Genomic DNA, 16,341 nt, shown 5'->3' with positions numbered 1-16,341 from the left:
ATGCGAGGTGTGACCCACTCGCCAACGCTGCTTTGGGTTGGGGAACGATGGCCGAGAAGATAAGGTGAGGGTATGGATGTTCAGTAAGTTGTTTTTAGAGCGCGGAACCTCGATTCCATTCAATTTATTCTATGAGATTCATATGCAAAGAGTTACTTTGATATTCAGAGTTACTTTGATAGTCGCTTCATCTTTTGATAGCTCACTGCAGCGTCAACAAGGATGTGACCTCCTTCTGCACCTGTCAAGGTGCCCTTGGCCGGCACCTCAGGTCTCCGCATTTATAATTCAAAGGTACTTGAGACTTAGATTTTCAATATATTTCACAAAAAAGTTAACTAGATACAAGGCTGAACGTGGTATCAACCCTTCTCCAGTGATGCGACTTAAGATTCACATCTCAGAGGATTATGAATAATAATTTGACAGCAATAAATACTTTCTAATCACACTTGTCTGAAAAGATTATGACAGGTGAACATTCCAGCTACAATGTTCTTACAATATTATTGTTAATTCTCCCTAGAAACGATGTTCTTCAAGGTAGCAAATCTTCTTCCCAGTGCGGCTGCTCTCGATAGCTCCGGCTAATTTCTGATGACACTTCACATCACCAGGAAAATGAGTAAGTCCCCGCGCTCGTCATGCTCACCCAGCTCTGACGCCACTGAGCAGCCTGCAGCCATGTCCTCAGTGGCCCCACCCTCCACCTCTCAGACGCCAAGCAGAACTTCCACAAAACCATGCAAAATGAGACACTGGGGCCTCTCGGTTAAGGCACAAATAAAATAATTTAAAAACAAATTATAGAGCTGGGCGTGGTGGCGCGCGCTTGTAATCCCCACGCTTGGGAGGCGGAGACAGGAGGATCACGCTGGTTCGGAGTCAGCCTCGTTGGCTTAAGAGATCCTGTTTCCAAATGATAAAATAGGTCTGGGAGTGTAGCCCGGCGGTAGAAGGGCTTCCAGGAACCCCAGTACCACCAAAAAAAAAAAAAAAAAAAAACAAAAGATAGATATCTGAGGAAATCAATGTGTTATACCTGATTGCAACACTATACACTGTCTACTTGTATTGAAACACCACATGATCCTCCATTAACAGGAACAATTTTATATCAGTTAAAAAGTAAATTTAAGAGAGAAGTTCCCTACGGTACATGATGTACATTCACAAGCTCATCAAGGTCAATCACTAAGCCAAACATGGGCAGCACGGAGGGAGAGAATGAGGTGGGCAGTGGGGAGGGCTCAGGGAGTGATGTGTGCCTGTAGGCCTCTGCCATCTTTTTTTTTTGTGTGTGTGTGTGCGTGGTACTGGGGTGGAACCCTGGGGATTTTCTATATCCGGGCTATACTCCCACCCCTATTTTATATTTTATTTGGAAACAGGGTCTCACTAAGTTGCCAAGAGCCTCACTATGTAGCTGAGGCTGGCTTCGAACCTGTGCGATCCTCCTGTCTCAGCCTCCCAAGTGCTGGGATTACAAGCGTGCGCCACCATGCCCAGGTGGCCGCTGCCATCTTGTACCCCATTAAGATACATAAAAAAGAAAAATAGTGAAATTAATTTAATTACTTTTTTGCAATACTGGGAATTGAACCCCAAATGCACTCTACCACTGAGCTATGTCCCCAGTATTCTTTCTTAATTATCTTTTTACTTTGAGACAGGGTCTCCTTTAATTTGTTCAGCTGGCTTGGAATTTGTGATCCTCCTTCTTCAGCTTCCTAAATCTCTGGAAGTTCAGGAGTAATACCATTTACTCCTGTAGCCAGTACTACCGTTTCTGGCTCTTACATTTAGTTATAATTTTAAAAACCAACTTCATTGAAGATTAAGTGACATGAAATCAAATGGACCTAAGTGCACACTAAAAGAAGGCGAAGACAAAGATGAAGACGAAGAAGAAACAGACACAGGAGCTGGCGTTTCGGGACCAGGAGCAATCTAAGAAAGGGCAGAGGGGCTGGGGCTGCACTGTTCACGTGGTCTCCACTGAGTAAGGGCCTACGATCCTGCCTAGTGCCGAGTGCTGAGGAGGCCAGGCTGGCGCCACACAGGAGGTGCCAGCCCTTACCAACAGCCTGCATTCAAGGCAGTCAGTGAGCGAGCCGAGGAGGGGAGTGAGCTGCAGGCCCGGTGAGCGGGGAGCCCAGAGCAGGCCGGTTAAGGATTCCGCAGCTGTGCTTGCAAAGCTTGCTGATGCCAAGTTACCCCTAAGGTGGACACAGTCCTATGTGAAGTTCCCGAAAAATGCCTTTGGTAACCGCCTTTGGCCTGTCAAGAATGGGTTCTGATTCCCAGCAGATTGGGTTCCCTTGTTGTAGCGATATCCAAATAAAAAAAGTCTGAAACAACAACAGAAAGCCAGAAGTGGTGGCGCACACTTGTAATCCCAGTACTTGGCAGACTGAGACAGGAGGATTACAGAAAATCCCAGCTACTTATTAGTAAGGCCCTCCTTAACTTAGAACTTGTTTCAAAATAAAGAATAATAAAAAAAGAATAGGACTGGGGCTGCAGCTCAGAGGTAGAATGCCCTTGGGTTTCATTCCCAGTACTGCATAAACAAAGCAAAACAAAAACCATCCAGCTGGTAAATTCATTTGTTATTTGATGTTGACTAAATGGGCAGGCACAAATGGCATATTCATGGAAAAATGGAAACTCAATCCTCTTTCAGGGAAACTTCCAGAAATTATTATACTATGCTCTTCTGCTGGGATTCTTCTCCTAAGTCATGTGTGCCGTGAAGGTGGTCATGATATAAACAGACCCAAGCGCAGTCGTGATGCTCGCCTAGGATTCAGTGGGTACTAAAGTCCTAGATTGTGAAATGTTATGGGTTCTCCTAACAGAGATGTTGGGCTTTAAAAAACCAAGTCCAGTCAGGAATCTGAATCCTCTTTAGCCTCCCTGGGAAACCAAACTGTCCACAGCCGCTTGACTTCCCGCTGACCAGCACTTGAGCTGCGTGAGGCCATTGCCCATTCCCTGGCCCCCTGCCCCCTCGCCCCTCTGCTTCCTGCTGAGGTGCCTGTGGGTGCCCACAGCACGGCACAGGAACTCCACACCAACACCCCTGGAGTGGGCACCCGGTGCTCTGCTGCGATTCTTGCTAGAATGTGCCCTGAAGGGTGTGCCCTTTTCCTTCTGGAGCAGCGAGGCAAGCACAGTAATCTTTGCTCACTGTTGAGGACAAAGGTGGTTGTACAGTCTCTACTGCAGCGAGTCGGTACTTACTCCTGCCTTTTCCAGCACCTGGGACTGGACAGAAACTTACGACAAAGCCCAGATAAGGGCAACATATTTTCTCATAAGAGGAACAAAGCTATTACATTACTTAACACTTAAATGTTGAACAAAATATAGCCTTAATTATTTGTGTATTATCTCTGGCATTATATGAAACAGGCCTATTAGTTACAATGCTGAAATCACATGTAAAAAGGAACAGTAAAAATGAAACACTCTCGCTCTTACCTCCTAATACGAGTCCCTTCAAAACATTCTTGTCTCTTTCAAGATATTTTCTCTGCTGTCTAAGGGGTTATCTGTTTATCTTTTACCTGCCATCTGTCTGTCATCTATCAGTCTATATCATCTGATTGTACCATATGTATTAAAATCATTAATTCTTTAAGCTGACTTAGGATACATTCATGTTTTGGCCATATTTTCTTATTGTAGCTCATTACTTTTAGCAGCTACAAGAATCCTACTGCTTAAATGCTTACCTTTAGGTAAAAACTAGAATCACTCAGTGGAAGAGTATTTCTTATTCCTAAAGTATTCCACCTAAGCTTGACCACAGGCTGAGCATGTCCCACAAAATTAAAAAGTTTGCAGATCGTCTATGAATCGTCACTGGGAGCTCCGTCTCAATCGATCATTTACTAACACAACAGCATAAATCCCTGAACACTTTGGTAACGCCTATGTAATGCTGCTCCCCACTCCATAGACACAATTCCCGTAGACAGCTAAGTCCGAGGCTCCCTCTCTATTGTCAGAGTTCCTGGGTGCACACGTCACCCCCGCATCATGTGGCACTTGACACCTGCCAACTGTTTGATGTATGAATTACTTAGCGACAAGTAGACAAACGGACCGGGCCAAATGTGTCTGTGGAAAACGCACTAAAAGGAACACAAACCTATTTTCAAATATCAGTCTTTCTTCTTGTAAATGTTCAGAGGTCCCAATATAAGAGCCTCTCTGGCACTTCTAAGAGAAGCGTCTTACAGGGCTCTGCACTCAGGACGTGGTGCTGGGTGAAGGTTTGGGCTGAACAGGACAACTGTGGGCAGGCTCAGCGGCGGGGCAGCCTGTGCTCAGGCCCACGCGCTGCCCACCCCCGGGACAGGGAGGGGAGAGGGCGGAACGAGGGCTTCAGCCTGAAGAGGCCTCAGGCGTTGCAGTGCAGGATGCTGCGTGATGCACGAGGTGGGGCCGGGAGAGCGCCCCACGGTTGACGCTTTCGATGGCTAAATTGCCTCCTTCAGTGCCCACGGCTTCTGAAACCCTGTAATTTTGTTTCTCTGGCAACCTGCAATTTTACTTTTGTTTTTATTTACTCAGTAACCCCAGAAAAAGACTCCTGCCCTGAGCCCTCGCTCCTGCGGCTGCCGCCCGGTCTCCTGCTTGTCTTCCAGGCTCCTTCTCCCTCGTCCTAGTCTCCCAGCCTCCGCAGCACAGCACCGCGCAGCACGCCTGCGCTGGCCTGGCCTGCACCAGCGTCCCCGCCGACCAAGTCGCTGCGATTTTCTCATTTCGCTCTTCTGCTATTTCTCAGTCTTGGTAACTCTGTGACTAGGACCTAAAACATGACCTTCTCTTTAACCATGCAGCTCTAATGTCCTCCGGTCCTTTCCTTTATCATTCGCTCACTCTGCATCGTGTGTTTAATACACACCATATGATGGATACAGGAAAGTCTCTGAATAGTCACAGCTTTTAAAATTTCCTCTTGCCGGGCGTGGTGGCGCACGCTTGTAATCCCCGCACTTGGGAGACTGAGACAGGAGGATCGTGTAGGCTCGAAGCCAGCCTCAGCTACTTAGTGAGGCTCTCAGCAACTTAGTGAGACCCTGTTTCCAAATAAAATATAAAATAGGTCTGGGAGTATAGCCCGGAGGTAGAAAGCCTCTGGGTTCCACTCCCAGTGCCACAAAAAAAAAAAAAAAAAAAAATTTTCCTCTAGCAATGAGGAACAAAAGGCACGTGTCCATTAACTGTAACTCATTGTAATAAGATCTGTGGAGAAGCCAGGATCTTAGGATAGAGACCTCAAGAAAAGGGGATACCAAGCCGGCCAGGGTGGCACACACTTGTAATTCCAGCATTCTGGAGGCTGAGACCGGAGGACCGCAGATCAAGGACAGCTTCAGCTACTTAGTGAGGCCCTTTGCAACTCAATAAGACCCTGTTTTAAAATAAAGAATAAAAATAGGGTTTGGGATGTTGCTTGGAGGGAGAACGCCCTGGGTTACATCCCTAGTACTCAAAAAAAAAAAAAAAAAAAAAGGAGTACACCTGAGCAGAAGGGTGGCAGAGACTTTGCCCCTGGCCCCAGTGTCCTCACCCCCCTGACTTTTCATCTCCTTAAAATCTTCTGTTCTCTGTGAGCAAGACTGTCTTCCTCAGAAAACTGAACTCAGATGAGCAGAGGATGTGTATGGCATCTATCCACCCCTAATGCTATCACAGGGCCAGATGCAAATAAATTAAGTATTGACATTCCTTCAGTATGCACTCAACACACCTACTCGGCATCTTCAAGGTGCCAGGCACTCTCCTGGGCATCACAGATGCAACTGTAATGAACATGCAACTCTTCTCTCCGGAAGCTGACTGTGGTAAGAGACAGCAGTCACCGGGCCCTGGACTTTTTGGTGGCCCTCATGCTATAAAGGAACAAAGAGAACAGACGAAGAGATGGATATGGCCTTGCCTGGGAAGGACTCCTGTGGGACCCATGTCCTGGAAGTGAGCCAGGTGCTATGTTCTGGGCCTGGAAAACCCTAGAAGATCATACATGGTCCCTGGTGCAGCAAGGTTCAGAGGTGGGGCTCTCAGACAACTGAGTCATGTAGGCTCGGACCTCACCCATGGATTAATCTGTTGGACTGATGGACTATTGGAGGTGAGAGGGCTTGAAGACAGAGGCCACTGCGGACCGGCCCTGAAGGGTTTATCTTAGTCCCTGTTCCTCTCTTCTTCCTTTTCTTCTTCCTCCTCCTTCTCCTCTCTCTCTTTTCCTTCTCCTCCTCTTCTCCTTTCTCCATCTTCTTCTCTTCCTCTTCTTTTCCTTCCTCCCTCTACTCTTCCTCCTTTTCTCATTCTACTCCTCCTCCTTCTTTCTCTTTCCCTCTTCTACTCCTTCCCCTTTTTCTCTTCCTCTTTTCCTTCTTCTCTCTCCTCTCTCCCTCCTTTCTCTTCACCTCTCCTCCCTCTTCTCTTTGCTTTCCCTATTCTCTATTTTTCTCTATCCTATTCTCTCTTCCTCTTCCTTTCTTTCTCTTTCTCTCTCTCCCTGTCTTCTCTCTCCCCGCCTTTCCACTCTTCCTCCTCCTCCTTCTTTCTTTCTCCCTCTTCTCCTCCTTCTCATTCCCCCACCTCTCTCCCATCCTCTCTCTCTCACCCCTCACCCACCTCCACCTCTCTCCCCATCGCTTTCTTTCTCTCTCTCTCTGCTTCCTGGCCTCCCTGAGCCAAGCAGCTTCCCCCCACCCACCACACCCTTCTGCCATGACATCTGCCTCCCTTCAGGTCCAGAGCCATGGAGCAGCTGACCAGGGACTGTGCCCCCGATAAACCTTCCTCCTCTAAGTTATTCTTGTCAGGTATCTTGGCCACAGAGCAGCAAACTTGACTAACAAGCCAGCAAGGGCTTTTGCATGTAGTATTTGAGCAGAGACCTGCAGTACATGAGCACGTGGGCCATGTGGGTATCTGAGAAGGTGAGTTCTAAGTAAATAGCAAGAGACAGCAGGCCCAAGGGGCAGAGGCTTGAGGAGCCACAGAGAGAGGAGGGAGGGTGTGAGTGGGTCATCATGGTTGGGTGGGGCTTGGGAACAGGTCAGAGGCAGGACTTCGCTATGTAAAAAGGGAAGCTAAAGGCATTTGGAAGGGGGGACTGTAATGACCTGGGCCCTGTGGGGAGCCAGAGGGTAGGTCAGTGGGAGATGGGTGAGGAGACTATTTACCCCTGGAGCAGAGGCAGTGGGTCTCAGTGTGGTGGATGCCCAGGTGAGGAGTTATGGCAGTTTGCTGCGTTATTTCAAGAAAATAAGGAAATTATTTCATCTTCTTAAGGAAAGCAATGGATTTTCCAATTCACAGGAAAGAGGTTTATGTGTTCAATAAAGATCAACTGTATTAAATATGCGAAGTGGTAGCACCTCCCCCTTGCTTCTCTCTCCTGCCCTCCTCCTCCTCCTCCTTCTCCTTTCTCTCTCTCTCTCTCTCTCTCTATCTCTATCTCTATCTCTATCTCTCTCTTACACACACACACACACACACACACACACACACACACACACACACACGGCACTTCTTCCCTGGTATTGACAGCAATGATTCAGTCTGTCTTATTCCTGGAACAAGGCTCCCTTCCACTGGGACATGCTAACATGCTAAGACCACACAGTAACACACTAGAATGCTGAGAGGATAAGAGTCCTTATCCACAGAAAGACCTACCCAGAGTGCCCCTGAAGTTGCCTCTAGTTAAGCCTGTGATCTAAGGACTGATGAGGCACGCTCCATGCAAGGACCAGGTAAGCCGTGCAGTGAACCGAGCTAAGATGGGCAGCTTCGTAACCAGACTCTCATGAGAAGGGACAGGTTGCGGTCTCTTTCCAATGTGGGAGAGAAATTGTCTACCTTCCTCCGCACACTGTGTCCTATCAACATCCTACATTTTTTTCTGTTCTGCTGACCACATAATGTGATTACTTGCATTTCAGATTTCTTGAACCTGCTGTAGGCACCCATTTCTTCCTTAGGCAGGTTTTCCCAACCATGGCTCTAGTCAAATCACTTGGACAGTCTTAAAAATATCTCAATGGTCAAACTATATCCCAGAACAATTAATTTTGGGGATTTGGGGGTGGGATTCAGGTTTCTAGTGTTCCTACTAGATCATGGATCTAATAGGATGCTCACGGATGATTTCAAACTGCCATCAAGTTATCGTGACCGAGTGATCGTAGAAAGCCTGTGGTTGGTGTGTGACCTGCTCCCCTAATAGTTTTCTATAATGTGAAAAATACAGCATTTTTTAGTCTTGGTAGATAACTCTAAACTAGATTGTTTTCTAATGTTATTTTGGTATTTTTAAAGCTTGTTATTATTTTTAAGTCCTAAAGACTACTAAATCAAATAACTGTTGAATTTTTATTATACTTGAATTTTATACCTAAGCTAGCAAAAATTTTTTTGCACACGAATCTATTTTTTATTTATGGAGTTATTTGTTTTTTTCTTAATCATTCCCTGTTTTGCTTCCAAACTGTAAGTTTATTCACTTACATGAGCAAGACCATCTAAAGAGCAGAAAACTCTCTAAAGCACATGATGTACTTAAACACATCAAAATCAATCACTCAGCCAAGCATGGAAAGGAGGGATGGGGGCAAATGGGATGAGGACTGGGTAAGGGCTAATTGGCTGATGTGTACATGTATGTCTCCCAACTCTTTTATGCCATTAAGATGTATGACTACAATGCACCAGTAAAAAATTAAACATAATAAATAAAGCAAATGATGATTACCCGCCATTGTATAACTGAAAGAATATTATTTTACTTGTTCCTTGAATTATATCCATTTTTTTTTTTTGGTGGTACTGGGGTTCCTGGAAGCCCTTCTTCCTCCGGGCTACACTCCCAGACCCATTTTATATTTTTGAAACAGGGTCTCTTACGCCAGCACGGCTGGCTTCGAACCTGCGCCATCCTCCTGTCTCCGCCTCCCAAGCGCGGGGATTACAAGCGTGCGCCACCACGCCCGGCGAATTATATCCAATTTTAAAAGCATCTTCTTAAGGCAACGACTCTACATTTGTTAAAGATTACATACCAAGTTCAGTGCAGGACTAAAGGAAAGTGCAACTCATTATCTAAACACATTAATTTGATTACAAATTAGTGCGACCACTTTGGAAAACAGTATGGGGAATCCTCAGAAGAATGGAATAAACCTACAATATGATCCAGCAATAGCACTTCTGGGTATCTCCCCAAAATAATACAAACCAAAAAACCAAACTAATGCATGAATATATGTGTTTATAGCCTCACAATTCACAACTGCCAAACTATGGAACCAGCGAAGATGTCCAACCATAGATAAACATATTACAAAACTATGGGCTATGTACACAATGGAATTTTACTCAGCCATAAAGAACAAAATCATATCACCTGCAGGGAAATGGATGGAACTGGAGAACATTATGCTAAGTGAGATTAGTCAGTCACAAAAAGTAAAAAATCGGATGCTCTCCCTAATAATGTGGAAGCTAGGGAGGAAATGGGTCAGAGGAGGAAGTCTAGGCAAAGAAGCAGAAACCTTAAATGAGCAAATAAGGTGACCTAACTGAGAGGGATGGGAAGGGAGAAGAGGGAAACTCCCTAATGTACCTGCTGTACATTCACAGACATTTTCAAAGTCAGTCACTAAGCCAAACATGAGAAGGAGGAAGGGGAGGGAATGGGGTGGGAACTGGGTCAGGACTAAATGAGTGACGTGTGCATGTATGCTCTACCATCCTGCACCTCGTTAAGGTACATGATTACAATGCACCAATAAAATATATACATATGTATGCATTTTAAAAATTTTTAAAAAGAAATGTCACTGTTTAAGACTGTGGTCTCTCAGATATGGGTTCTGTGACTGGGTGTTGAGCCCTTCACTGGTTCTCTTCTCTGGGTATGACAGGTCTGCACCGAGGGGCCCAGTTCTTACCAGATGCAGCAAGGAGCCTCCAGAAGAAGCCAGAGTGTGCGGATCCGCCCCCTCCTTCAGGAGTTGAAGCACTGGAAAAGAGAGAGAGAGGAGAAGGCATTGAAGCAAACCTCTTCCACACCCTACACCATGATCCTTAGCACTGCATTAATTTTGAAAACACAAGCAATCGGAAAGCCAAGGAGAGGCAGTCGTCCTTGTCTGATTTTACTTCCTGTATTTTTTTTTTTTTTTTTTGGTGGTACTGGGGGTGGAACCCAGAGGCTTTCTACTTCTGGGCTATACTCCCAGACCTTTTTTATTTTTTTTATTTGGAAACAGGGTCTCACCAAGCTGCTGAGAGCCTCACTAAGTAGCTGAGGCTGGCTTCGAACCCGTGCGATCCTCCTGTCTCAGCCTCCCAAGTGCAGGGATCACAAGCGTGCCCACCACGCCCGGCACACTTCCTGTATCTCTGACTGCTGGGTTTCTCTTCACAGTCAAACATATTCCTCGTTTGGCAATGCAACACCAACTAGGACCATGCAAAGGAGAATGTGGGGCAGATGTCTGTGGTTTATCCTCTTGAAGGGTCAAGTTTATGCCACCTCTGCCCAACACAAAGATAAATAAAAGCAAATTACTTCGCTGGGTTCCTGGAGACATCAGGTTCCTGACTTCTCCTGTTTTATATTCGTTAGGACCTAGTGGCTCACAGAAATCAAAGTTTACATTTTGGGCATAAACCTCCATTTGCGCCATTAGTCTTTGCCAAGGTGTCCGGCACTCTCACCAGGCCGTTAGGGAAAAAGCCATGTACATCCAAATAGTACTGTCTCAGAGAGCAAAGTACATACCAATTATCAGAAGAGGCTCACAGCTGAAAGGTGACCTCTGTTTCCATTTGAACAGCAAAAGCAAATTCATTAGTGCGAGGAATGCCACGGGCACTCAGAGATTGACTGTGCTGCTTTCTCTGATAAGCCAAGTCCTGCTAATGCCAAGCCCTATGGAAAAGTTCTTAGGTTCCCAACGCACTCTACCAGGCTCCGCTATTATCAGCTATATCAGAGTTTAAGTAAAATGCCATTAATGTATTTTCCATAAAATATAATTAAAGCAACAGTTACTCCCTTATTGTATTCTAACATATAACCATACAAAGCAGCTCAAAGCAGACTCACTGAGGCATACTGTCATTCCTTTCCTTTCCTCTGTAAGTTGAAATGTGACCCGAGGACCCTTCCTCTCTATTCAGCCCAATCGCAATTCCTTGCTGTCATTCAGAGCTACACTCTCAGTGCTGTGCCCAACTTTAACTACACAGCTGGGAAGATAGCAGATCTTGGCAGTGGTGGCTGCCCCTGCATGACCCTCCCCAATGATGCCATGCCCCTCCCCAAAGAGGCCATGCCCCTCCCCAACAAGGCCGTGCCCCTTGGTGCATGTGCAGAGGCAAAGTGAGGGAGGCAGGCCTCCACCTGGCACTGGACTGGTCCATCCACCGTGGGAAGTGACCTGGCCCATGCAGCCGCCATCTTGTGCCAGCCCAGAATACCTTCCTTCCACCAGAGTGCCTTTGTCCAGCTGTGTCTCACACAAGACCTCAGCTGCATTACTGTGGAGGGTCCTTGGTGGAACGGGACCAATTTCTACCCCTTTCCCATCAAACACCTTTCCTTTCATAATATGCCATTCTGCAACGTGGTGTGGAGATGAGCTCTCAATCTCCCTCTCTCTACTTCTCTGTAGAAAGAACCCCACACACAAAATCAAAGGACACACCTCCTTCTCCCCCATGTGCATGTCACCGACTCTTAATGTCCAAATCCCATCCAGGACAACAGACATTGCACGGTCGAAGTTTTCCAAAAGTTTCCTCAGAAGATAAGTAACACATTTACCCCAACACTGACTATGGCAAACGAAATTCACCTTGTACTAAATATCTATATAGTGTTTTAAGGCCCACAAACCACTTGTACAGAGCAACTTGTACTTAGAGGAGGAGAGATTGGTTTTCACTAGTAACACAATGCGAGCTAACATATTAGGGTAAACTAATCCTTAGTAAACTGCAGGCAGGGTCCTAGGCAGAGCCCACTGGACATGCCCACAGTGAATCACAAATCACAGGGGAAAGGAATTCATAGTTTTGGGCTCGGTGGTGGATAGAAAGACATCGGGGCCCATAGGGAAGCTCCTAACCTTAGGTGTCAGCTTCTATCAGTAAAACAGTGGACAGCTGCTGGATGCCCCACACCACGGGGTCGCCATGAAAAGCAAGTGAGCCAGCCTAGGACCGTGCTCCTCACGCCTCCTGGGGCCTGGCCAGCATCGTTTGATATTTCTATTAGTAAAATAACTGTAGGTGATTAAACTCTAGGAGAATATCACATAGAAACTATATTTTAAAGTTTATTCTAAATCATCTCAAATTCTCCTGTTATGGTGTGGAACTGGAATGTTGACCCCAAAGCTCATGCGTAGAAAGCTTGGCGGTCAGTGCAGCGAGGTGCAGAGGCAGGGCGTGCTGAAGAAGCCGGGCATGGGGCAGGGCCTTGGGGACTCTTGTCCCTGCCTCTCTCCCCTCTTTGTTTCTGCTTCCAGCTTCCCTGAGCAGCACTCCCCTGGCATTCCCAGCCACCGTGATGTACCTGCCTTGGAGATGGTCAGCCCTGGACTGAGCCTCTGAAACCACCAGCCAAACCAACCTTCCTCCTTGAAGTTACACGTCTCAGGTATTTCTGTCACAGGGATTAAAAAGCAGATGAACACACCTAGCTGTTAGATGTTGAATTTAATTGTAGAGTATGAGTAACCAAAATTGAGCCACATTAGCTGGACGTGGTGATGCAGGCTGTAATTCCAATATTTGGGAGGCTGAGATGGGAGGATCGTGGTTCTCAGACAGCATCAGCTACTTAGTGAGCCCCTTTGCAACTTAGTGAGACCCTGTTTAAAAAAAAAAGAATAAAAAATAGGACCGGGGGTGTAGCTCGGAGGTAGAATGTCCCTGGGTTCTATCCCCAGTACTTCCAAAAAAAAAAAGCAGTATCATCTTGAATAAGTGTGGAATTGATCGAACAGAAAAAGGAGAAAGAAGGAGAAATAGTTAATTCCAAGGAGAACACTGAGCTTGGGGGATGTGAATATTACCTTGTTTTCAATACTACTGCACTGCATGTCTAGAGTATTTACTTTATAATTTTTACAACTGACACAAAAAGTCCCTGAAATTTTAAGAGTTGGCTCTCAGGAGCTGGTAATTGTAGCCCAAGCACTTTGCAGTGAGCAGCCATAAGATGGGTAAGAAAGCAAACACAGCTGTCCAGGAATGAGGGGTCAGGAGAGGACTCCGGGCCCTTCCCACCACAGGGATGCAGGAGAGAAGCCCTCCTCCCTCCAGCCAGCCCAGCCTCAACCAGGGAGGCAGAGAGCGGAGGCACCAGCCTTCTGCTGACCAGAAAGGTCTAGTTTCTGACAGGGCTCTTTACGTTATCAGACTGGACAGAGAGGAGCACAGGTTGAAATTTAACTGTTTCATCCCCTCTTCACCATGGGTAAGGATAAAACCAACTATCGATGAGATCAAGAAACAGCAAATTCTTCACATATACAACTGAGAGTGTAACGCTTTATAATTCACACAAAGGTTAAACACAGACATTGGACTATCCCTATATATGTATATTTTTGTTTTTCCAGTACTAGGGATGGGACCCAGGGGCATTCTACCTCTGAACTACGCCAAACAGGGTCTCACTGAGTTGCAAAGTGTCTCACTAAGTAGCTGAGACTGTCCGTGAACTGTGATCCTCCTGTCTCAGCCTCCCAAATGATGGGATTACAAGTGTGTACCAACATGCCTGGCAATATCCCTACATATTAACATAAAATGTCACTTGCACAGAAATTAGCTTATAATTAAGGTTTTTAAAAAAGAAGAGACATGCCGGGCATGGTGGCGCACATTTGTCATCCCAGTACTTGGGAGGCTGAGACAGGAAAACCATATAGGCTCAAAGCCAGCCTCAGCAACTTAGTGAGATCCTATTTCCAAATAAAATATAAAATAGGTCTGGGGGTATAGCCTGGAAGTAGAAGGTCCCTGGGTTTCATACCCAGTACCACAAAAAAGGGGACACATCTTTATAATATGAGCACTTATTGAACTCCTTTTAAGGTACCTAGGGTCTAACACTGTCCCAATAACCTTGTAAAACTTCTCGAACCTCTCCACCCGCACGGGGTTTCCTCCTAAGGAGAGGGGTCTCTGGGGAGCACGTGGAGCCTGAGCCACCGGGCACAGCTGGATGCAGAACTTGTGTGGAGGCCCAGTCTCAAGGGATCATGATCTTAGCCAGGGGCAGCACCAGAGGAGCAGAATCTCAAAACCACAACAGGAATCGCATTGTAACAGCCTCAAGATTGCTAAGTTTGTGGAGAATTACCCATCTATAAAGGAGCGGATCACAAGGTGACTTGAGTTGACAGTGACATTTCCTTAAGGGGACACTCAGGGGAGCCAGCCATGTGGAGCTGAGTGGAGGGGCCCAGGCCTCCCCGCTCGGTGCCTCTGCTGGAGCCCTGCCAGCCCGCACTGAGCATCTGTGGCCTCTTCCCCAAGTGACAGTGGACTCTACAGAGATGTCTGCGTAGGAGGCTTGACTTGACTTACAGATAAACATTCAGGTTCTGAATCCTTAGCTAGTACAGTAAAACATACACCAGAAGGCACCCTAAAATCTGGCTAAGGGACTTCAATAGTGTCTAGTTCCCAGTATCACCAACAATGGCCAAACTCAATGGTGTACCTGGTGACCAGCTTTTCTTTTGTGTCGTGAGATAGCACCACAGTTTATCTATGCTGGAATACAGCCCTGAGAGTCCTGCGGAGCTCGTAATATCTGATGTAAACCTCGGATCTCATAGCACCAGATGCCTACCACAGCACAATCATATAATCATCATAGGAGCCAGAAACACACTCCTATGCATAAGCCCAGCAGAGACTGACTCAGTGCTCAGCGAACACTGCCACAGCCACGCTCCCAGCAGCACTAGTCACAACAGTCAAAAGTGGAGAGATGTGTTTTGGCTCCTGGGTTCAGAGGTTTCTTCCCATGTCACTGGCTCCATTGCTGCAGGCCCAAGGAAAGGCAGAATACCCTGGGAGAAGGATGCGACAGAGGAAATCTGCTCAGTTAATACCAGCTGAGAGACAAAGGGAGAGAGTGGCTAGAGAACCAGACATGGTTTCCAGGGGCAAAACCCCAAGAACCCACTCCCTCCAATGAGGCCCCACTTCCTGCAGAATCCACTGCTCCCGGAAGAGGACATTCAGCTTCGGATCCATCGAGGATTAATCTATTGATGAGGTCAGAGCCCTCAGGATCCGGTCACATCCCTCAAGCCCCACCACAAGCCTTTGGGGAACATTCCATGTTCAAACCGTAACAGGAGTGTTCTTATATTTTATTAATTTCTTTACCCACATACATTTTATCATGATTATGTTTTACAATACCATTATAAAGAACATCTGATATAAAAATAATTTCATTTGCATAAGTCCTGTTTTTGTTTGTAGTGATTCTGGTACTAAGAGAATGAGTTTCAGGAAAAATGAATCCTCCCCTGCATAATATGAATTTAGAATTGTTTGCTGATGTGCAAGCTCTGTGTACATTGAGCCTTCAGAAGGACCAGGGAGAATAGCTGGAATTATAGGTTCTATCTGATCACCCTGAAGTGACTCACGGGGCTGGAGCTGGTTCAGGTACAGCACCAATCTGGACACAAGCTTCAACCCACAGCCTAGTAACCACATGCTGTTAGGTTGTGATTTGATCTCATTCCCAGGTTCTGGTTCAATCACTATTTTTATTTTTGCCTCAATACGCACATATTTTTCCTCTATCCTCAGAAGTATCTGCAGATACTTCTGAGGATAGTAACTGTTGTCACCAGAGAAGCTCCTGTAGAAATATCTGCACCATGTGACACATTGAGGGAGAAACAGGAATGCTGCCCCTCCCCAGGAAACTACCAATGGCAGTTTCAATATTTGCCAGAGGCCTCAGCACACGACAAACCCAAGAGAACCCACTCCTTCCCAGAGGAACCTTGGCCACACCGCAGAAGCTGCTAGAAAAATCCAGCGCTGTCAGATCTTCACAGGAACAATATGTCTGTGAGGGCAATGTCAGCAATATACCATCCTTTCATGATAAATAATTTATTTTAATTAACCCATTTCCAGTCTGTGTCTTAACCATTTTTCTCAAATACGATATTGTGTGAGGCTATCTAGATTACATTGGTGAATTCTAAATACCTCTGTCAAATTCCAAAGTGCTGAGGACATTTATGTTTCATG

General features: G+C 46.1%; 1 protein-coding gene across 1 annotated transcript in view; it reads right to left on the bottom strand.

Moving 5' to 3' along the window:
- The window catches only part of MYO16 (myosin XVI), a gene marked incomplete at both ends in the record, with an annotated part of 497,659 nt that overhangs the window by 435,469 nt on the left and 45,849 nt on the right, over positions 1 to 16,341 (bottom strand). Inside the window, one exon of the mRNA XM_080689777.1 lies at positions 9,981 to 10,051. Coding sequence (XP_080545903.1) covers positions 9,981 to 10,051 — 71 coding nt within the window. The remainder of the gene's footprint in view (positions 1 to 9,980; positions 10,052 to 16,341) is intronic.

Source organism: Muscardinus avellanarius (genome assembly GCF_963383645.1).
Source record: "Muscardinus avellanarius genome assembly, chromosome: 2".
NCBI lineage: Eukaryota > Metazoa > Chordata > Mammalia > Rodentia > Gliridae > Muscardinus > Muscardinus avellanarius.
Note: the sequence above shows the minus strand (reverse complement) of the source record. Positions and strands in the feature narration are given on the sequence as shown.